The sequence below is a fragment of the Sphaerodactylus townsendi genome, linkage group LG02, assembly GCF_021028975.2.
Source record: "Sphaerodactylus townsendi isolate TG3544 linkage group LG02, MPM_Stown_v2.3, whole genome shotgun sequence".
Lineage (NCBI taxonomy): Eukaryota > Metazoa > Chordata > Lepidosauria > Squamata > Sphaerodactylidae > Sphaerodactylus > Sphaerodactylus townsendi.
This window is the reverse complement of record NC_059426.1, coordinates 128,342,639-128,366,041: the sequence shown is the minus strand read 5'-3', so window position 1 is coordinate 128,366,041 and position 23,403 is coordinate 128,342,639. Positions and strand designations below refer to the sequence as shown.

The 23,403-nt window shown below is 42.5% G+C and overlaps 1 protein-coding gene across 1 annotated transcript in view; it reads left to right on the top strand.

Moving 5' to 3' along the window:
- Positions 1-23,403, top strand: part of RYR3 (ryanodine receptor 3) — a 372,359-nt gene that overhangs the window by 319,452 nt on the left and 29,504 nt on the right. Inside the window, exons 92-97 of the mRNA XM_048484286.1 lie at positions 1,339-1,397; positions 3,960-4,131; positions 5,014-5,100; positions 6,157-6,354; positions 7,369-7,499; positions 13,284-13,326. Of these exons, the coding sequence (XP_048340243.1) occupies positions 1,339-1,397; positions 3,960-4,131; positions 5,014-5,100; positions 6,157-6,354; positions 7,369-7,499; positions 13,284-13,326 (690 nt within the window). The remainder of the gene's footprint in view (positions 1-1,338; positions 1,398-3,959; positions 4,132-5,013; positions 5,101-6,156; positions 6,355-7,368; positions 7,500-13,283; positions 13,327-23,403) is intronic.

Here is a 23,403-nt window from a genome sequence, read left to right as displayed (position 1 = left end):
GGAATGAGTTGCAACAACAATTTTTAAACAACAAAATGGTTTACTTTTCTTTACAATTAACACTTTTAAAACATCAACATTTAACGTTACAATTCAAGGTCCTGTTCAGGTTGCGTTTCAAGTCCTTCTATTTACAGTCTACTGATATTGCCAAGTCCAATTTCTTCTTTGCAAGTTGGCTGGCTCCTGAAGACTCCAAGGGCTTGATGAACAGGTTGCAACATGATGAAGGTTTCCAGGAGAACTCTCACCCATTACAGCCACACAAGAAAACCCTTAACAAGGTGTTAAGGGCTTATAGAAATCAAGGTCCGAGTCTGGTAGCCTTGTTCTTCTGCAAAAGAGCTCTTTCAGCCTCTCTGCTGCTCCGAGTCTCCACCCCCTTACTGGGTCAACCCATTCTGGGCCAATCCATTCAGGGCATGGGGCATACATGTGTTGGTAATCTCTCTGGTAAGAGATACCTTTCTATTACAAGCAGAGTACACAGAGGCATAGCACAGCGAAGCATCCCCAAGCATGCGTATGTGCTTAGGCACAAAGAAAAGTCAAAGGCTGTTTCCGCACAGGCGGTAAACAGCAAAAAAAAGCCATCCCTGGGGAGGCGTTCGCACAGCAGGCGAGCAAGGTTTTTCACAAGTGGCACCTTCCACCTTCGCAGCCTGTGTGAAGCCTGCACCGTTGTCTGCGCCCTTACCAGGACTGTCTATGCGAACAGTCACGGGTGTGTGTGTATCGGTATAGTTTATGCCGATGCACCCGCACTCGTTGACCCTGTGGAAAGGGCTAGAGTCATTCCGTAGTTTCTGACTAATACTTTATTAGTGAACTCCATTGTGGATAGAAAAGTGGAGAGATAGGTTCTCTATTCTAATCTGTCTGGCTAGATGGTGTTGGATGCAGTCTTCATCCTTCTGCACACATGATGCAAGATGGAGAGGGTAAGAGGAATGGTGGAGAGGAGGAGGAGCAGCAGGAAAGAAGGAAGTCCCTGAGAGTAGCAATCTACACATCAAAGGGATAGTGTCAGTCTGATAGAGAAAAGGTGTCAATGTCTTGACTTTTCTAGCTATCTGACTTTCTTGCTATCCCCCTCTGTCCCCCAGTGTACAGTCCTTCACTTCCAACAACATTCACTGGCTGAATCAGTGCCAAACTCTGCTCCAGGTTGTGAAAACTTTTGTTTTATTACAGTTCATTTCTAGGATAATTTGGTATATATCCTAAAGCATATAAACTTTTAGTTGAATGTGGTATTTATTATTCTTTTTCATACTTTTGGTAATTATTTTTATTCTCAGCAAAATTTATTTTGCTGTCAAATTTGACTTTTCTTAGGCAGCTGAACTAATGAAGGATGATGAATCAGAAACAAGGACAGAATCTGAGAAGGCTGAGTAAGTTGCATTTTTGTTCTTTTAATGCATAAATGTAAGTAATATGCAATCAGGTTACATCTTTAGCAGTCAGGCAGCCCCATCCAATGGGCCAGGTGTCCAGCTATGGTGCTGTGGCTGCACTGGCCTTCTGTTCCCAAGGAAGCTTCCTGGTAAGGTGGGGAGGCTTAAAATGCAAAAAGGCCTTCCCACCCCAAGGAAGCCTTCATTGGGCTTAATGGAATTACACCACCTTTTCAGTGGTATAAGTCCAAACCTTGGCGACCAACTCAATGGGGGCAGTGACCAGGAGGAAGCTGTCTAATGTCAGCTCCTCCACTGTCCACGCTGCCAATCTGCCCCTGCTGTGCTGCCAGCTGATGTGTCGTCGTGCGCTGCGTCCCACCATCAGGAAGGGCCACAGTGGCCGCCCCCCGGTGGACTCGCCCTGGGGTGGGCAGAGTCACTGGTATGACCCTGTGTGGCTCCCACAAGTGGATTTGCCCCCCCTTTGGATAAGGATGTTAAAACATCAGGTTTTTTTTGTAAAAGCCCTAAATGGGTTCCTCTAAGCTACTTATGCCTTTTAAAAATATTTAGTGTTAGGATTATTAAAACACTAACACTGATTTAACATTTTAATTGTTTTGATTGTGACTGTTGAGTATGAATGTTTCCAAGACAAGGAGAGCACAAAGTTTGTACCCAGGTTTAAGAACTGCTTGTCTTTCCATATGTTTTTATTGTTGTTTCTTATCTTCAGATTCTTTTACCTTATAAAATTCTTATGCCTGCAACAGTCATTCTCATTCTGTACTTGCAAACATTTCTTTCCATAGCCTTTGGAACTGCAGAGCCTAGAGCAGAGCAGAGCAATGCTTAGAAAGCAGAACACTTCAAACAGCTCATTAATTCTTTTAATGCTATTGTGACTTTTAGCAGAGAAAACTGGCAGTTATTGCCAGATATTTCTCACTCCCAGCCTTCTGGCTAAATGAAACCTCTAGGATGGAAGCTCTACCTATAAAGAACAGGAAAAAAATGGCTGGGCTAAAGCTTTGAATTTCAATGTGGTATTTAAACTGGACCTTTAACTCATTTGTTCCTGGCATGTATACGTACTGCAATCTCAAAGGGAAGAACAAAATTCTAGGATTCTGGGTATCTCAGTTTTAATTTACACATTCAGAAGAATTCAGTGAAGTGATAGAATGACTATACTACATCGGGCTGTATGTGTAATGAGTAAACAAGCAAAAAGGTGTTGGTATAGAAGCTTTCCCTCTACTGTTCTAGTTTTATATTTGCATGTTCCTCTCCCCCTCCCCCCTCAAATACGCACACACACACACAAAGGAGCATTCAGAACTTGAAACCACCCTCTACAGTCTGCTGTGGTGATATTCATTCTACCACCTTATATTCCGGCATATGTAAACAAGGTTTTTAAAATCAGTCTAGAAGGGCGTTATACAAACTTAACCTGGAATGCTGGCTGCTATCATGAAATATACACACTTTTTTAGCTGTACTATGTTTTAGAAGAAAAGTGCTTTTGCTAGATTTGTAACATACAAAATGTAGAATAAACCTGCTAATAAATACTGCCCTGTTTCCAGTTTTATAATTCCACAGCTGTGGTTAACAAATGTAAGTGTTGTGTTTGTGTAACCTGCTACCTGTCACACTCTCCAGTTTCTACTTTACATTGATGCACAGTGAATTAAACTAGGTAATTCTCTGTTGCATTAGGGAAGGATTCAGCCTGATATGCTGGAACATCATATCCAATTGAGCCTTCTTCAAATTGTTCCATGTGGCTACTGTCAATAACCATTTCTGTGGTGCCTTTGGGCATTTTAGTGAAATTTCTCCCACTGTGGTAACACAGAATGAGTGAGACTGCAGAGATCTTCCTATCACTGCCATTTCCAATAATTGTGTTTCATTTTTCATTTTTTGTTATTTTTTATTATTATCCTAACATAATTATTTTGATTTTAACTAAAATGATAATTATGCCTTTCCTGACTTTCTGATGCAAAATTAACATGATAATTTTTAAAGTGCACATCCTTAATATATGCAAAATTTATCACACATAATATTCAATGTCTATGTGGCAAGGGAACATATGGTGAAAATAGACTGAATACTAGAAAAACTGTGTGATCCAGCTGTTTGGTATTTCAGGTTTGTAACAAATTCCATCTGTTCCTATATAACATCACATAAGACAGGAAACTAACAAAACAATTTTTTAGAAAAAAAATTCCAGGTAAAACAGATTTTTCTTAAAATTTTAGCTGAGTTCAACCCTCTGTATGTAACGCAAACACTTTTTCACTTTATAAGACAGCCATCTTTATAGATCTGTTTTCCTATTAATTTTATGTAAGTTCACCAAATTTGTTATGATGGCATCCATTACTGAAGCTACTTTAGTCATCTAGTTTTAGATCATATTCATTTTTTACCTGCCAGAAAAAACATACTCGGTTAAGAGCCAGATTATCTTAATATAAGTCTGTAAGAATTAGAAAATAGACTCTGATGTTTAATAGATGATGTAATTTCCTGTAGTATGGAGGATGGTGAAAAACAAGATAAGATAAAGGATGATGGATATTATGAACATTTGGAAGCTGAAGAACCCAGGAAAAAGAAACGAAGACATGGGCAAAAAATAGAAAAACCTGATGCAGTTATGGCAAACTTCTTTAAAGTACTGGAAGTCTATCAGACAAAAATGCTGGTATGTTGACTCATTTTTTTCACTAGACAGTAATTACAACAAAAAATACAGAGATCATTTTTTAAAAAGTGGAGAGAGAAATGAGACCTAATTGAGTTTTTCAAACAGGAATGTAATAAACCTGGATCATCTACAGGGAAAAGAAATATTGAAATGAAAAGTAGATGATTGTATAATATCTGATGTTATAATATCCTGCTTGGCTGAGAAGTCAGTGGGGCAAACTGTGGGATGATGATGGGCAGCCCAATCCAGAAGGGGGCAAATCCCCCTCTGGAGCTGGTGAACCCCTGCACCACCCTGCTGGCACAAGGGGCAAATGCTCCCCCAGAAGGGGGACTTAACCCAGCGGACAAGGCACCATGCAACTCTACACCACCTGACTTGGCAGCTGCTGCCATGACCCAGGCCTGCAGGTGTAAAACACCAGGGGCAAGCTGGGGTGGGGAGGGCAGATTTAGTCAACCTCTACTGCCTGACTGGGCTCCGTGCACCAGCAGAGATGCCAGTGAAAATATGCCATGATTTTCGTAGGGTATCTCTACTTTGCCCTGTGGGGGAGTTTTGAACCTTTTGAAACTTTTTTGGGCTTCCCACACTGCAGGAAAGTCTTTTGGAGGGGATGAGGTGGCACTATCTTCACCCACTGGGTAAAATACTCTCTATCAGATTCCCCTTCAAATATAATGATACCACATCATCATGAGTCTCAGTTAAACTTAATCAGCCATACCACCTGACCCAGCGTAGAGAGCTCTGTCTGTCAGGAGTGAAACACACCCAGATTCCTGTGGTATCTTAGCATGATTTTGATTTCCTTTGCTTGTTTTTTCTTCAGTTTTGAATTCTTACAGGAACTGATGATATTGTTTGTATTTTCAGCATTACTTGGCTAGAAATTTTTACAATTTAAGATTTCTAGCTCTTTTTGTTGCCTTTGCCATCAACTTTATCCTGCTTTTCTACAAGGTGAGGTATTAATTCTTGGTAAAATATCTTGATTATAGTAACCAGCATGAATTAATTAAAATGAATATGGCCAGTGAGCAAATATTGAATTCTTGAACCAGTTAAAGGGGAAAATCTTTGTATGTCATCAGGGATTAGAACAATGAATGAATCCAAATCAAGCCAAATCGGTCACTTCTACTCATGTAATGGAATATTCACAATTGCAATGGATTTCTCCCTTAAGCTTCATCTTCTTAAGATGAAGAACTTTTATTAAGAGTCCTCTGATTTTCACAGCCCTTTTAGGGTTGCAGAGGGCTGCAGGAGGAGTGGGAAAGAATGCAGCTGTCAGATTGCTAATAGGAACATCATGGTCATCTCATATTACTCCAATTTGGGGCAGCTGCACTGGCTACCAATTAGTCTCCAGATCCAATTCAAGGTGTTGGTGTGAAAGCCTTTAATGATTTCATATTTTCAAATTTACATTTGTTAGCTGTTCTTATGTTGCTTTATACTCATTTAAAATTGTTTAATATTATAAGTCACCACAAGATACTTTGGGAGAGCAGCAACTAAAAAAAAGTGTAATAAATGGATAAATAAAATATCTTCCCCCCCCCCAGCCCTATCTACAGCTATATTTATAATTTACATCATTTATCCCCTGCCTTTCTCTACAAAGGGGACTCAAAGTACCTTACATCATTCTCCTTTCTTCCATTTTACCCTATGAGGTAGACTGGACTGAGAACATTTGACTGGCCCAAGATCACCCAGAGTTCCCTCGAAAAAAATAGGGTTTCAAACCTGAATCTTCTAACTCCTAGTCTGAAGCTCTAAGTATTACAACATACTGGGTTTTGTGGAATTGCTACCTCTATTGTTTTGGGGTATTTTAACACACACACTCATGCTTTTTTCTCCCAAATTTTTCTGTAGACCTGGGCCATTTCTCATGTTCTTAGAAATATCCGTCTTGTCTGTCCATGCCCCCAAAGTCTAGATTTAAGTTTAAATATCCACAGATCTAATTACATATATTCTTGAGGTTTGTGTGTGTATCAATTACAGGTGACTGAAGAGCCGTTTGAGGAAACAGAAGAAGATTCTGACCTATGGCATTCTTTGGATGAGGATGAGGATGAAGAGGGTGTGGTTTTCTTTGTTTTACAAGAGAGTACAGGCTATATGGCACCAACACTAAGAACTCTAGCTGTTGTTCATACAATCATCTCTTTTGTATGTGTTGTTGGATACTACTGCTTGAAGGTTAGTCAAATAATTTTCAACCAAAATTTCCCTAATAAAAACACTTCTTACCTGCAACATTATACTGTCATTGTACTATGTATTGTTGAAGGCTTTCACGGCCGGATTCAACTGGTTGTGGTGGGTTTTCCGGGCTGTGTAGCTGTGGTCTGGTGGATCTTGTTCCTAATGTTTTGCCTGCACCTGTGGCTGGCATCTTCAGAGGTGTATCACAGAGGGAGTGTGTAACTGACTTCCCTCTGTGATACACCTCTGAAGATGCCAGCCACAGATACAGGAGAAACGTTAGGAACAAGATCCACCAGACCACGGCCACATAGCCTGGAAAACTCACCAGAACCTGTCATTGTACTGAATGGCAGAATACTTTGCAAGCTCTGGTATCAACGAGGCAAAACCTGGAGCAAGCCTTAGGGTTGTGCTCATTCCTCTATGCTCAAATATAACCTGCAGGCTTAGTTCATAGAAGCCAATGGAAGCATATCCCTTTGTTGGTATTCAGGCTACTTTCACAGATGATTATGTAGATAGGATCCAGTTAACATTCTTCGTGTGGTAGAAGACAGGCTTAAAGTCCAGGTGCTTCAAAACTTATATAACCTTTGTAGTAGGAGCTTTTATTGAAATATAGAAGTGAGATGTCAATTCATGACCCAGTTTGATTCAGCTCCTGCATTTATTCTAAACAAAGAATTCTGCCAGTATTTAAGATAATGCTTTGCATGGTACCAATTGTTTAAATGAAGCAAATTGTTTAAATAAATTGTTTAAATACTTGTTATATAATCAGAACTTTGACATATGCCTCACACATCACCATTTGCAATATCAGCATTATGTCTAAAAGAGGACTTTGCAACTACTTAACTATTCTTAGAGGCAAACCATTCCCACTTTTGAGGTTCTATGGTAGTGTGCAATTAAATTTTGCAAGTTATTTTTAAGACATTTGAAAATAATTTGCTTCTTTCAAAGTTCTAAAACAATTCAGTCTTTGCTTATTTTTTCTAAAAGGTTCCCCTTGTTGTTTTCAAACGGGAAAAAGATATTGCAAGAAAATTGGAATTTGATGGTCTGTATATTACTGAACAACCCTCTGAAGATGATATTAAAGGACAGTGGGATCGTCTAGTCATAAACACTCCGTAAGCTGACACATTTTGAACTTCAATTTCAAAGTACCACTTTGCTAATCTATTCCTTGCATTTGGTTGCCAATTCTGGGTTAGGAAATTCCTGGAGATTTGGAGGTGAAGCCTGAGGAGGGCAGGTTGCAAAGCAGCTATTTTCTCCACTGTATCCTGGAGATCAGCTTTAATTCTCAAAGGTTTTCAGATCTTTCCGGGAAGTTGGCATGACCTATGCAAAATAATGTATTGGTAACTTTTCTGACCACACCACAAATATACTAGCAGAGAATTTACAAGGACTTGCAGAAGTCCTTTTTCGTCTTCCCCACAATTTCTTCTTACCCTTTCCCTGTAAGCCCGCAGAGCCTCTCCCCTTTACTTGCTTCCTTCTCACATCCCCACTGTCTGGTCTTGGGCTTGCAACCAGACTCAAGTTACAACTCCAAGGGCCTGACCTATTTACCTATTCTAAGGCTTCAAGAGGAGGGCCAAGAATTCCAGGCCTGAAGGACATGGCCCAGTATCCAGTGCCACTGTCTCTCTTGTTGAGACATGAGAATGACGATCAGCCTTGATGGTAGCAAACAAGTGAAGCTGCCTCCCTGGCCCAGCTGAAGATATTATTAGTCCACTGTGGGAAGCTGGCAATCCAGCAAGATCAAACTAAAGATCAAACCCAGGCAACCAGAGGGACATCTGGGAGAGGGACTATAGAGGGACATCTGGGAGAGGGAAACTATAGAGGGACATCTGGGAGAGGGAAACTGGCCTGGCAGGACTAGAACCAGATGTAGAGTAAGATGGGATAATGGAAGGGAATGCATGATTGGTCCAAAGATAATGTGGGGATATGGACAGAGCCAGGAATGGGAATAAATGGAAGGCTTCACAGGCAGGCTGTGTAGGAAAGAAGATAGCACTGTATCTGGCAGAAGGGCTGAGTGCTACTTGGGGAATGAAGAGAAGGACCTACATAACCACAGCTGTTGTCCTCCCTACTTCATTTCATATATATGATTTTATTTTTGTATATAACTACAAGAATAGTAAATCGGCCACCCTACAAACGATAGACAGTAAAGCAGTGGTTCTCAACCTTCCTAATGCCATGACCCTTTAATACTGTTCCTCATGTTATGGTGACCCCCAACCCTAACATTTATCCATTTTACAGATGGAGAACACTGATACAGAGAGTCTTAGGTGACCCCTGTGAAAGGGTTGTTCGACCCCCAAAGGGGCCCCGACCTCCAGGTTGAGAACCATTGCAGTAAAGGATGGTAATGGAATTGAAAAGTAAAATGTCAGTCTTTACCCCCTGAAACATTATCTCATGTCATATTGTGACATTAAAAAGATATACAGAAATTACAGATTAGAAGACAAAAAAACTACATGATTCTCATCATCATATACACAAACATTCTATATCAAATATTCAAATTATCTCATACCAGCTTTCTACTAAGTTTCTTTCTTTTTTAATGTATTGTTTAATATATAACCTGAATATAAGGATCTAATATTATAATTACATACACAACCTTTATTCTTCCATTACCTCTTTATCTAGAAATGTCACGTATATATGTGCGTATGTGTATGATATATTTTAAAAGTATTTTTTGTTCTTGCTGATGAATTTTCTTCCTTCTTGTATATCAGAGATCTTCTGTTGAGTTCCATTGAAGGCAAAACTAGTCCTTTTGGTAGACACCATCTAAAAATAATATTTTTTTATTCTTCAGCACTTCTGTAAGGAATCTGTACTCTTTCCTTTTCACCACTATCTCCCACGGCAGTTCCTTCATGATTTTCAAATTCTGTCCTTGGTACTGCCCTTTCTTCTTCAAGTGCATACAAAGTATGTCTTCTTTTGTTGATCTAAATGTCAAATACATCACGCAATCTTGTGGAAGATTTTTCTTTCTTGATGCAAGGGATTTTACACAATATCTTTTGTAAACCTTGCCCTGCATTTCTGGAACAGGAAGAGATTTTACTTGCCCAGCTCTGGTATAAAATCCTTGTGAAGATTTTCTCCACCTTTTTCTGGCAGGGCACAAATCCTTAATGCGAATTTCTCTGTCTTAACTCCAGACCAATTAATTTTTCAGCTTGACATTGTATTTTCTCATGACTTACTCTCACTTTCATTTCTTTCATTTTAAAGTCATCTGAAATTTTTCCTAGATCCAGATTCTTTAATTTCTGCTATTTCTTCCATGCATTTATCCATTTTATCTATTTTTCTTTTCATCTCTTATACATCTTTCTGCATAGATAATAGTAGCAATTCCTGTTTCTGAATTGGATCTGGGGAAGGAGCATCTGACTTGGCTCTGGTCTTACGTTTCATCTCAGCCTTTCCGGAGATTTCCCACTAGATGTCCTCATAGCTCTGTCTATTATATTTGGACAGTTTTTGATATACTGTTTCATTTTCTCCTCCTTGCTTTCTCTTTCTCTCAATTTCCATATATCTCAAAATCAAGTCATTCTTGGTGAGCTATAAATTCTTTTTCGGGTTTCTTAAACTTTTATTTGACTTGATGGCCCTTGCAGTCTCTTCCAAATTTATGATTCTACAGCTCTGACAGACTTCAAATTAAAGTCTCTCATTTCAACATGGCAAGATTTGTGACACAGTTCATAAATCATAAATCATGCAAATAACTTGATTGTACTTATCAATAAGAATCCTTGACTATTTGTTTCCTATCTGTCATACTGCCAAAAACTAGCAAGAGAACTTGGGTGATTGCCTCTGAAAATGGAACGTTAAACTTGATCAGAATGAGACAGCTAAACTGCAGACAAGAATTTGCTGTGGGGATCACGTTTTTCCCAGTTTTACAAAAAATTGTTTCCCGGCCTGACTGATTGGTAATTTGGTTCCTTTGCAGTCTTTTGAATAAGAAGCATGAAATACACAGCCTGTAGTGTGTTCTCTCTTCTACTATTTAACCTAGCTCTGGTGATCCCACATCAATATGCATGTTACTACTGTTTCTGAGGCAAGATTTCTGTATTCTGCAATGAAAATACGAGCTGAGATAACATCCAGTGCATAATTTACTCACCTTCTAACATTTTAACTGTAGGTATCTTATGACAAGTGATGTATAGAGAGGCTTTATATAGTTCATTGACTTTATATTCGTGTTTTTTTATCTGTTTTACTTTCTTTCTGAATGGCTTGAGGCCTGTAATAAAGATTGAACTGAATGGAACACAGCCCTGCTTCGAAATTTCAACTAGATATTTATTATAGTAGAAGTGTTGATTGCTGTTGCCATAAACATAGTTGGTCTTCCAGTGCTCAGACAAACTAGCTATGATTTTCCTCATTGAACTGGGAAATTTTCTATCCAACATAATGTCTCGTTCTCCAAATACAGTCTTTCCCTGAGCTTTCATTGATATTGTTACTATATGTGCAGTAAAACAGTTTAGGAAAACTTGTGCAGATATTCTTCAAACAAACTTAAGAGCATGGAACGTTGTATAGGGAGGAGTATTAGGAATGAATATGTAGCGTTTCATACTTCTGTTCCTTCATATAGCTCCATACAGTTTTATGATGCCTAAAGTGCATGCTTTGGGAATCCCATGGATGTTGCCTGTCCACCTCTCTCCCTATGTCTCTTTGGAGCATGTAGTTGAAAAAAATGACATAATATCATTTTGTTAGCATTTCCATATTGTGCTTCATTGGTTGGGTAATTTCACAAGGATTTTTTTAGCCATTCATATTTGGGGAGATGTAACTGGATATGTTGGTTATTGGCATCGACATCAATATATCTCATTCTGAAGATGGCCCTTGAAATGGTAGTTTGCATAGACCAAGCAGGCACACACCTAAGGATCCTCAGGAATTCCTGCCATCTTACTCTTAGTACCACGTCTTGAGTTTACTTACAGCTCTATGAAGGGATTTTTACTTTTTCCCTCCAAAAGTAACTGCTTTTACAAGGCTGGACTGGGACACTCTTAAATGGCTCCTGAGGCTTATTAAAAGGAAAACAAAGATGAAACATTTATTTATAGAATTATAAGAAAATAAGTTACAGAAATAATTAAACTTTTCTTTTTCTCTGGCAGGAATACTTTATTAAACATTTTAGTTGTTTCAGATATTCTATTATAGTTTCCAAACAGTTCTCTGGCTAAGTTTTAACAGTCTTACTAAACTTCCTTCTCTGGGAAAAACTTTCCTTCGTAGAACTTGACAGATATGTAAATAACCAGCTCCTTTCACCAAAAGAGAGGCACACTGGGCTTTCCGCCTGGAAACCCAGTCCTGACTCTGTTAATAAAATAACACACACCCTCAGAGACTTCACTGTCCCATATCTAGGTGCACCTGCTCTCTGGCTTCTTAAATTGGCTGCAGGAGCCAATCAGGTGGAGATCCAAGTTAACTCTTTAAATTCCTTTTCTCTGACAGAACTGCACTTTAAAATTAGTGTTTTTTACCTGTTTTACTTTCTTTCTGAATGGCTTGAGGCCTGTAATAAAGACTGAACTGAATGAAACAGCCCTGCTTCGAAATTTCAACTAGATATTTATTATACTAGAAGTGTTGATTGCTGTCGCCATAAACATAGTTGGTCTTCCAGTGCTCAAACAAACTAGCCATGATTTTCCTGCAGTCTGCAGTCCATCACTGCCCCATCTGAGGATACTTGTATTGAGTAATGGGGACCATGGACAGACAAGACAGATCTTTCAACAAACCCAAGAAAAGGTCAGGGTCTGCAGAAAAATTTTAAAATAATAAAACAGTTCTGTATCTTTAAGATTTGAATGCCCTCAGTGGCTATTGGTAGCCAACCACAACAGTACTTGCAAACTTCAACCTTTGGTTTCTGTAAATTAACGGCTGCTGGGAGGGAATAAGGCCCTTTTCTAGGTGTTTCTGGCTTTTCAAGCCACTCCTGCTTCGCTTCCCCCTGGCCTTAGCCCCCCCCCCCTTCTTTGGCGCCAGTTAGAATTGGATCTGTACGTATCTTATTTTGGAGGGGTGGGATTCTGGGAGGTCTGATCATGGGATTCACAGAATTAGGCATGTAATACAGGATCCTTGTATTCTTGTTACTTCCAAATTTTCTGCTGCTATTTGTCCTGCTGCTGTTTTTATTACTGGTTTATTTCTCTATCTCAAGAAGTACTATCAGATGGCCTGTACTAGCAATGTGGATATAGTGCTTTTTAACAAATTCTAAATCATATAAATTATGGTGGGGGAGAGAGAGACTGAGAAAGGAAATTTTAATTGAAAAGCTATAGTACAGTTTTGATGCAATCTTTGTTGTAGCATTTCCTTTCAAAAAATTCCCACTGTGTAAAAATATGTGGTAGAAGTAAAATCTGGGCTCCAGTGCTATACAATTAATGTTTTGAAATGTTAATGAGTATGTTGCCAAAAAGAGCCACTTTATTTTCATTCAGACATGTTGCGAGCCATAGAAATTGCATAAACTGAATGAGTCCTAAAGAGAATAATTTTATAGTCCACATTATGCAATGTAGTGGTGGATAAAAATAACCAGTGTGATTTTGACTAAACAGCAATTTACAGATGATAGGGTAACTACTTCAAGAAAACAAACTAGCTATTGGAAGAGAGCAATGATTTCTTAACACTTCAGAAATCTATTCTATTTATATGACAGCAAATTCTGCTTACAGATCAGGCAACATGTACCTAACACAATGCAGAATAAATTATTAATGTAATGGAAGTACTTTTTTCTGGATTTTGCCTAACATGTACTTCTCTTACACATACAGATCTTTTCCTAACAATTATTGGGACAAGTTTGTGAAACGGAAGGTAGGCTCATTAAATTATTGTTAAGATTCATATTAAAAGTGAATATATTTTTAAAGCTAGAAATATTTAAACAGTTATACTTGTTGCAGTATGTGAAAGGGAAAAAACTTGGAATTAAAGCTAAGATTAAAAGGTCACCAGAGTTCATAAACTGAACATTCATTGTTCCTTAAGGACAAAAGTTAACCAGTGGACTAAGAAAAGTGATACTGAGGAAGGCAAGCTAACAATTGCCTACCCAACCCATGCTGGACAGAGAAGGTGGCAAGGACCCTACCTAGGCTTACTGCCATGTGTAGTAAACTTCCTTTATACATTCATGCTTTCTGATACTGGTCATCCTTAGGAGAGGAATGCTAAAATTTAGAAGGGGAATGATGATGTCCAGGCATGCTTATCCCTGATTTGGACTTGGCCAACCCCCTCTTGATATACCCCAAAGAGCTCTTTACTTATGAGGAGAAAATTTGCTGGTGGTCTCTGGGCCAGAAGCATCCAGCTATCATCAACCAGAGCTATACTTGGCAGAACACTTCAGTCTGAAGGCCCTGTGGAACTGCAAGTCGAGCAGGGCCCAGGTCTCACTTGAGAGAGAGTTCCCCCAGGCCTGTGTTTGAGGACAGTGATGTTTTCCATCTTGTTGGCCTCCATTCTCCCCTTCCCCCTCCCCTTCTCCCTATTGTCTATTTTTATATTTTGTTTTCTCTTCTTATAAAAAGTTTAATTGGCCTGCTCATTCGCTTCTGACTGGTCCCTCTTAATGTGTTTAAAGCATCAATGAGCTATTAATTTGCATTTTAATATTGTTTACATACTTTAATTGTTATGAATTTTTATTGGAAGCTGCCCTGAGCCTGACATAGGGAAGGGGCGTGATAAAAGCTAAATAAATAAACAACCCATTCATACCTTGCAGTCTGACAAATTTGGGGCAGTTTGCAAAGTTGAAAGGCAGCTTCCTGTTGCCTCTTCGTTTTCTATCCCAGATACTTGTGATTGCTTAGTGCCTAACCTCTTTAACCTGCTCCTCATCCCTTAGAAAACTCTTGTGCTTAGTTTGCTGCCTTATGATTCCAACTTTTATGGAAAATGCTCAGACCTGATTCAGATATAGACATGCACTTAAGAAATCCTAAGCATCTCCTTTCCTTTCCTGTATTATATCATTTGATCCCTGGCAAGAAGTACACCTCAGCAATGTTTTAGCTTCATAATGGGTACAATACACAAGTGACAGTATTAGAGAAGTTTTGCTTCTATTTTAATCCTTTATTACTGCTTAACTGTTTTGTACATTTAACATTAACTAATTCAACATTAAATTATACCATCCATTCCTGCTACATAGATAATTAAAGGAGAGCAATTATATGAGTCCATTAAAATCTTACTCAGAGATAAACAGGTCACATGCAAAAAGCCCTTTATAAGAAGAAGCTCCTCGATCAATTCAGCTGCCCATATTTATAGGTTTTTAAATCATTTTCTAACAATAGCTGGCTGTCCCATTTGATAACAGTTCACATTCTTGGCTGACCAAATTATAACTTCAAATACTATATTAAATTATCTACAGTTGGACCTTGTTGCCTCCTCAGAAACATACACTCAGGACTCAATGCATAACTAATATCTGTTATATGATGGGTTGTATGATTCCTAATATACAAAAGGCCAATGTTAATCAGCTTCTGCCTCCCTGCATGTGTCGGCCCAGGCCACTGACTTATGCCACCCTTTTGCATGGCATAAGCCCATTGAGCTTAATGGAGTGCTTTTGAAAGATATAGATCTAAAAATATGTACACACACATATATATATTGTAAAGGATTCAATAGTGTTGATGGTGAAGTAACCTTGAGTGCATTCCACAGCCCGGGCGATGGGCCAGCTTCATCGGCGGAGACTTTATCTTTGCGCGGGAGATGAAGACTCCGTTCCCATGGGAAGCAGGAGGGGGGATGGGGTGAATGGTGTTATAACCTGTGCTTCTGGCGGGAAGTGTCATTCCTGCCACTACGTGTACGTGAGCTTTCTAAGATGTCTTAATAAACGGACTTTTACATCCAAAAAGCCTTTTATTTCTGCTTCTATGGAATTCCTTACATTGTGGCAGGAATCCAATTCAATATATTCCTAGTACAGTGGACCTCTGGTGTCTTGACATGGAGAGGTTGAATGTTACTGCGGAAGGTGCGGTAGCCCCCAAAGAGGGCTCCGACCTTTCCCTTCTGGATCTGGAGGAACCGGCAGGAGAACGGGCCTCGCTGGTGGCTCTTTCCCGTCCTCGTATCAAGCACGAAGTCTTCCTTTACTCCGTTGGAGCGAGGGGACGGCGACTTCCACCATGGGGACTTCCATGAGCCGTTTGGGGCGCTGTCTATGGATCGAGCGCCTGTGGATCGGATCTCTGCCTGTTTTCGTGTGGATTACAAACCTCAGATGCAACCTGTCATGGAGGAGACGGGCCTGACCACCTTTCATGCGGCAACCCAGGAATCCATTGAACGATTCCTGGACTCGTATTTTGGTGATGCTCCCAAAGAACCACCGTGGCACAGCACTGGGGCCCGTCCGAAGGATACTGGGACTAAACCTGGGATTGGGAGGGGTATCCGTACTGTCTCCCAATCGGACCCCCCTGATCCCGGGCCAGCGACCGCACCTGAGGTACCCCGGGGAGCCACCGGTGGCTACGGTGTCTCCGATGTCTCGCTTCCAGACGACGAAGAGTCCGAAGAAAGCCTGCACTCCCAGCCGGATCTGTTCCCTCTCCCATCAAAGGAGACCTGGGATGAGGAAGTGGGGCGACTGCGAGATGCCCAAGAAGCATGGACCCGGGAACGTCAGCTATGGGAGGAGGAACGGGCACAGTTGCAGCAAGAGCGCGAAAACCTGCAGAGGGACCGGGAACGGCAACGCAAAGAAGTCCAGCTCGAGTTGGACCGTGCCAAAGATGCGCTCCAACGACAATATGCTCAAAATCTGTCAGTCCATGATAAAGTCCTGGAACACTCCAGACTGGATTTACAACGGCAACGCGAAAGCGTTCAGGCCCTGCGCACGCAAAGCGAGCTCACTGGAAGCTCTTAAACGGGACCTAACTGGCTAAATTGGAACGAGAAAAAGCTGCTCTGCATGCGCACCAGGATGCATTGACCCGCAAGGAGAGGGAGCTGGCTGCGTTGGAGAGGGAGCTAAGGAGGCAGCAGACCAGGAAGCCCCAAGTTGGAGTCTATGCTGTTACTGATCACGCTGGTGCCAGGGGGGCCACGTACCTGGGTCCCGCCACCCAAACGCCAGCGGCACCGCCAGCGCCCCCGATTCCGGCACCCCCCGTACAACAGCTGCCTGCCCAACCTGCTCAACCCGCGCAACTACTGCCCCAGCAGGCGCCAAGAGCCGTGGAACGGGGCTACTATCGGCCCCCAATACCAGCCCGTTTCGATGGGACCGCTTCCAAACTTCCCTACTTCATTTTGCAACTCAATGCCCACTTGGAAGACTACGATGATTTATACCGCTCTGAGCGTGAAAAAATACGGGACATCGGCTCAGTCCTAGATGGGGCAGCAGCCGATTGGTTCGTGACTCTTTTGGATTTGCAAGATGAAGACTCTCGCACGGTGCCCGCATTCCTCCAAGCCTTAAGAGCGCGCCCAAGATCCAGGCCGAGAATGAAGCTATCCGCATCTATCAAAACTATCCAGCAAGGCAACCGCCTCGCTTGCAGAATTTGCCCGTGAATTTACGATGCGGCGGCTGCTCGACTTCCTCCTGAGTGGCCTGAACGCATGAAATCGCTAATACTTCTCGGATGCTGTGGACGGCAAGCCATGCGTGAAAGCGGTGTTTTAATTCGGGTTCCTCGTACTATTGCGGATTGGATCCAGTTGGGGTCCCAGGTGGCGCCTCGCTTTGGAATACGCTGCGTGCCGGAGGCCCATGCGCCAAAACCCACCACTGCGCCCACCAAGCCAAGCCCAGCCGCCCTACCGAGACCACCTCTGAACGCCGTCGCCGACTGGGATTGTGCCTTTACTGCGGAGGGCCAGGTCCTCTAGCCGCCAACTGTCCTAAGAAACAAAAACCAACCGCTCCAGCCACGCGCACTCCATCTGCCATGTCCCCCCCCAGATCAGGGGTCATCCGACGGGCTCGTCTTAAAGCGGTCATCGACGGCGCACTCCAGAGGAGGGGGAAGCGGCTGTTTGCCTTTCTTCAGCCCCCATGGACATGGGCCCGACTCCTGACGCGGTGAGTGAAGGCAGCGCTCCCATTACTGTCCAAGCGTTTCTGGCCAACCCTGCTAAACACACTCGCATTATAGCCTCGGCCCTTGTGGATTCTGGCTGCTCCCACTGTTTAATGCGGCCCCAGGTGGCAGAGGAGCTAGGTCTGGACCAAATTCCCCTGGCTAAGCCCATACCATTCACCCAAATGGACGGCAGCCCCTCGAACGAAGGACCGGCCCAGTTCAAAACACAGCCGGTTCTCCTCCGTTGTGCCGACCATTGGGAGAAAAATTAGTTTTATTTTGGCGCCAGTGGCCAAACACTCCATAGTTTTGGGCATGCCATGGTTATTGTTACATGAACCAAAGTTCATTTGGAAAGAACGGATCTTAGAATTCACTGACCCTCCCTGCGGTGAACACATGAATTGGGGGGAAAACCCAACTTCTCCTGACACACCCCCCTCCTGGCTTCTTCAGCGATTGCTCCCGATTCTATTGGCATCCCACCGGCGTATCATGATTTAGCCAGAGTTTTCAGGAGCAGGAATGCGATCAGTTGCCACCCCACAGAGACACTGACTGCAAAATCGTTATACAACCAGGGGCGCAACCGCCCAAAGGTAGAATCTACCGCGATGAGTCCCAATGAGGAGAAAGAACTCCGTGCCTTCTTGGATAAGAACCTCGCCGCGGGTTCATAATGGGCGGGCTACCAAACACACACACGCTGCTCCCGTTTTGTTTGTAAAAAAGAAAGATGGGTCTTTACGGCTTTGCACAGATTATCGAGGAGTCTCAATGCGGTCTCTCTGTCCAATAAATATCCTTTGCCTTTGATCAAGGACCTTTTAGATGCACTTTCGGCAAAGGGCGCATTTTTACTAAATTGGACTTAAGAGAAGCTTACTACAGGGTCAGAATTGCTGAAGGCTATGAACACTTGACTGCGTTTAACACAAAGTTTGGACAGTTTGAATACTTGATAATGCCATTCGGGTTAAGTGGGGCCCCCGGGGCTTTTATGGCCCTTATCAACGAAGTTCTCCATGATTTATTGTACAAGGGAGTTGTGGTATACTTAGATGACGTTTTGATTTACTCACAAACCATAGAAGAGCATGAAACATTGGTTCGAGAGGTATTGAAACGCTGCTCGACAATTCTCTCTTTGCCAAACTCTCCAAATGCTGTTTTCACCAGACCTCCATTGACTATTTGGGTTACCGGATCTCGCCCGAGGGCTTGAAAATGGATCCTGCTAAGATTGACGCAGTCCTCCAATGGCCTGCCCCCACCAACCGCAAAGAGCTCCAATCTTTTCTTGGTTTTGCTAATTTCTATCGTGACTTTATACCCCAATTCGCTGAACTGACTCTCCCTCTCACAGACCTCTTACGCACTAAGGGTAAAGATCCACTGTCCGCCAAGCCCGGGGCCCCCCTTTCCTGGTCCGAGGAGTGTCAAACAGCCTTTCAACTCTTAAAGTCTGCGTTTACCACCGAACCTATCCTAAAGCACCCTGACCCAGATCTCCCGTTTGTGGTTCACGTAGATGCCTCGGACAAAGCACTTGGCGCAGCCCTGTTGCAGAAAAATAAAGATGGTAGGCTGGTTCCGTGTGCTTATTTGTCTAAGAAATTCTCTGGTGCTGAACTCAACTGGACTGTAGGGGATAAAGAGACTGCGGCCATTAAAGTAGCACTCTCCACTTGGCGCCACTGGCTGGAGAAGGGCTAACCGCCCCTTTCAGGTTTGGTCGGATCACAAGAACCTGGCAGCTCTTTCCACCCCCCTCAAGATGTCCGCAAAACAACTTCGTTGGGCGATTTCTTTTCTCGTTTCTCTTTTACAGTCCATTTTTTCCCCGGAAGAGACCATTAATAAACTGGCTGACGCGCTCTCGCCCTACTCCGAGGGGGGTGGAGCTGCCTTTACGAGACATTCCACGCGACTGTTCTCTCCCCCTCCCAGTTGGGGCTGGCTGTCACCCGATCTCAAACGTCCACTCCTCCTTCACCCCCCATTCCCAGTCTCGTCTCTCCTTTCCTGCGGGAACTTCGAGGAGGCGGGGCTGCTCGAGACTCCAGCGGAAGAAGGGGACTCCCGATTGCGTTTGGAGAATGGAGTTTGGGGGAAGGGGGAATGTTGGTACGTGCCTCCCCTCCGCAAGCAGGTTCTTGAAGCTTGCCACGATGCCCGCTACGGCTCGACATTTTCGCTTTCTGAAAACTCTGCATTTGGCCCGCCGACAGTTCTGGTGGCGCGCAATGCGCAAGGACATTGAGGCATACATTAAGGGCTGCTCGGTTTGTGCAGAAGCCAAAACCATCCCGGGAAAGCCCCATGGACTGTTGAAACCTCTCGGTGGCCTCCCGCCCTTGGGAAGTCATCTCCATGGATTTTATTACGGATTTGCCCGAAAGTCATGGCAACACGGTTTTGTGGGTGGTGGTGGACTTATTTTCTAAACAAGCCCATTTTATTCCATGTGCTTCCATCCCCTCCGCTCCTAAGTTGGCACGACTGTTCATTCAACATGTTTACCGTCTCCATTCCGCCCCCGTTAAGGTGGTCTCCGACCGCGGCCCCCAATTCATTTCAAAGTTCTGGAAGACGCGTTTGGGGTTGCTGCGGGCCGCCCGGGCCCTCGCCGCCCCCTACCACGTTCAAAGTGACGGCGAGACGGAGAGAACGAACAGAACCCTAGAGCAGTATTTACGTTGTTACACCAACTACCACCAAGACAATTGGTGCGAAGCTTATTCCGTTCGCGAAGTAGCCTATAACAATGCGGTTCATAGCAGTACAAAGAAAACCCCCTTTGAAATTGTGTCTGGTCGCTCCTTCCCGCCGTTGCCACAACTACCCGCGGCTGCTTTGGACCCTCCAGAGTTTCAACAATGGATTTCATCCCTAGCCGAGGGATGGAAAACAGTCCAGACCGCCTTACAACAAGCTAAGGACTCCCAAAAGCTGCAAGCGGATAAACACCGCTCGGATTTCCCTCTGCGTGTGGGCTCTTGGGTGTATTTGTCTACAAAAAATCTTAGAGACGTGCATAAATTTTCCAAACTTGGCAAAAGATTCGTGGGACCTTTTCAGATTACTAAAGTGATTAATGATGTCACTGCCCGCTTAGATTTGCCTAACTCTCTTAGTAACATTCATCCTGTCTTCCATTCCAGCTTGCTCAAGGAGGCTCCCGCTTCCGATGCCTGGCACGACCCGCCGGAGAGGCCCCCACCGACTATTATTGATGGTCACAAGCACTACGAAATTGACGCTATCCTGGACTCTTGCTTTAATCACAAACGCTTGCAATATTTAGTCTCTTGGGTGGGATATTCCTCTGGGTATAATCAATGGGTTTATTCCGAAAATATTGACGCCCCCACCCTTATTTCTGCTTTCCACCGCGCCTTTCCGCACCAAGATAAAACCTGGGGAGGGGTCTTCTTTAAGGAGGCAGAGTGTAAAGGATTCAATAGTGTTGATGGTGAAGTAACCTTGGAGTGCATTCCACAGCCCGGGCGATGGGCCAGCTTCATCGGCGGAGACTTTATCTTTGCGCGGGAGATGAAGACTCCGTTCCCATGGGAAGCAGGAGGGGGGATGGGGTGAATGGTGTTATAACCTGTGCTTCTGGCGGGAAGTGTCATTCCTGCCACTACGTGTACGTGAGCTTTCTAAGATGTCTTAATAAACGGACTTTTACATCCAAAAAGCCTTTTATTTCTGCTTCTATGGAATTCCTTACATATATATATGTATATGTATATGCATATATATATGCATATATATATACACACACACACACACACACATATATGCATATATATGCATATATGCATATATATATATATATATATATATATATATATATATATATATATATATATATATATATATATATATATATATATATATATATATATATATATATATATATATATATATGCATATATATATATATATATATATATATATGCATATATATATATATATATGCATATATATATATATGCACACATATATGCAGCAAGGAGGTTTTGCTATAATTTTACTACCCTGTCCTGCTGAAGAGCCCTCTGGAGGGGGTGGGGCAGCACCAAGGGCTCTGGATTCGGCTATAAGTATACATGAAGCTGCTTTATACTGAACCAAATCGTTGATCCATAGAGGTCAGTATTTACTCTTGACTAGCAGCGAGACTGCAGGGTCTCAGGCAAAGGTTTTTTGCATCACTTGCTAACTAATTCTTTTAATGTACTGTCAAAGGCTTTCACGGCCGGATTCAACTGGTTGTGGTGGGTTTTCTGGGCTGTGTGGCCATGGTCTGGTAGGAACAAGATCTACCAGACCACGGCCACACAGACCGGAAAACCCACCACAACCAAATAATTATTTTTAAATGCCAGGAGTCCACTGTATGCATGTGCCATACCACTGACATGGGAGTCCCTGGCCTAACTTACTCCCATTTTATATATTTCATATTTGGAGATTATATATATATGTATATACACATATTTTTAGACCTATATCTTTCAAAAGCACATGGAATCTTAAAGAACTTTAGTAGAATACAACAAAGTTGGAGTGATAAAGATAGTGGTAAGGTGCTCTGATTTCCACTTATAAGGTTGCCAGGACTGTCCTGGCAACTGGCAAGATATCTGAAAGGTGGGTACAGTTGGTGAGGATCAGCCTATGTATGCAATGACATCATTTGTAGTGTGATGTGAAAGTACCATCATCCCTCTTGGGAGGTGCTCTAGCACTTGCCCACAAACTGGGAAGAGTGATAGAATTCCCAGGGGGCATTCATTGAAAATGCTGGGGGGAAGAATTAGGATTAATAAAAGGAAACACTTCTTCACGCAACGTGTGATTGGTGTTTGGAATATGCTGCCACAGGAGGTGGTGATGGCCACTAGCCTGGATAGCTTTAAAAGGGGCTTGGACAGATTTATGGAGGAGAAGTCGATTTATGTCTACCAATCTTGATCCTCTTTGATCTGAGATTGCAAATGCCTTAACAGTCCAGGTGCTTGGGAGCAACAGCCACAGAAAGCCATTGCTTTCACATCCTGCATGTGAGCTCCCAAAGGCACCTGGTGGGCCACTGCAAGTAGCAGGGAGCTGGACTAGATGGACTCTGGTCTGATCCAGCTGGCTTGTTCTTATGTTCTTATAGAGTGCCCCCGAGTGCAATGTCAGTGCTTCCACATCGCTCCAATAGTGACATCATTGTGCACACATGTTGATTGCTGCTCTTTTTTAGCCAGCTTACTTCCACCCACCTATTAGGGTGGTGTTGGCGAGTAGCAGCAGGAGTAAGCAGGAGATATGTGGAACATTATCCACATGTAACATTCTGATCTTACTGCTGACATTAAACTTGCTGTCTTCCTGCAAAAATGAAGACAGACATTTTTTGCAAGGTTTTTATGTCTGCAGAATTCTATCTCTACCCTGCATTGGCCCAAACAGGGAGGGCTACTTCATTGTAAACACAATTGTAACAAGTCACTTGGCAATGTCAGCTGTGATCTACATAGAGGGAAAGGCAGAACACTTTGGTGTCATTGTTGAGCAGCTATAGATTTATTTTTTTATCTTTGCTGTCTGTCATTCTTATTTGCAGCCTTTTGTATTTTCTGGGATGCACATCTTTGCAGAAGATAGAAAAATGGTACCTTAAATTACTTTCAATTATAGACACACTTTCAGATAATGGCTTTTTTTGTTTCCAGCTTTTGAATGTCTTTTTTGTCTTGTCTGAACTGTCATTGTTCTTGGAGGATCAACTCTGGAATGTTGAGATTTTAAGAGTTCT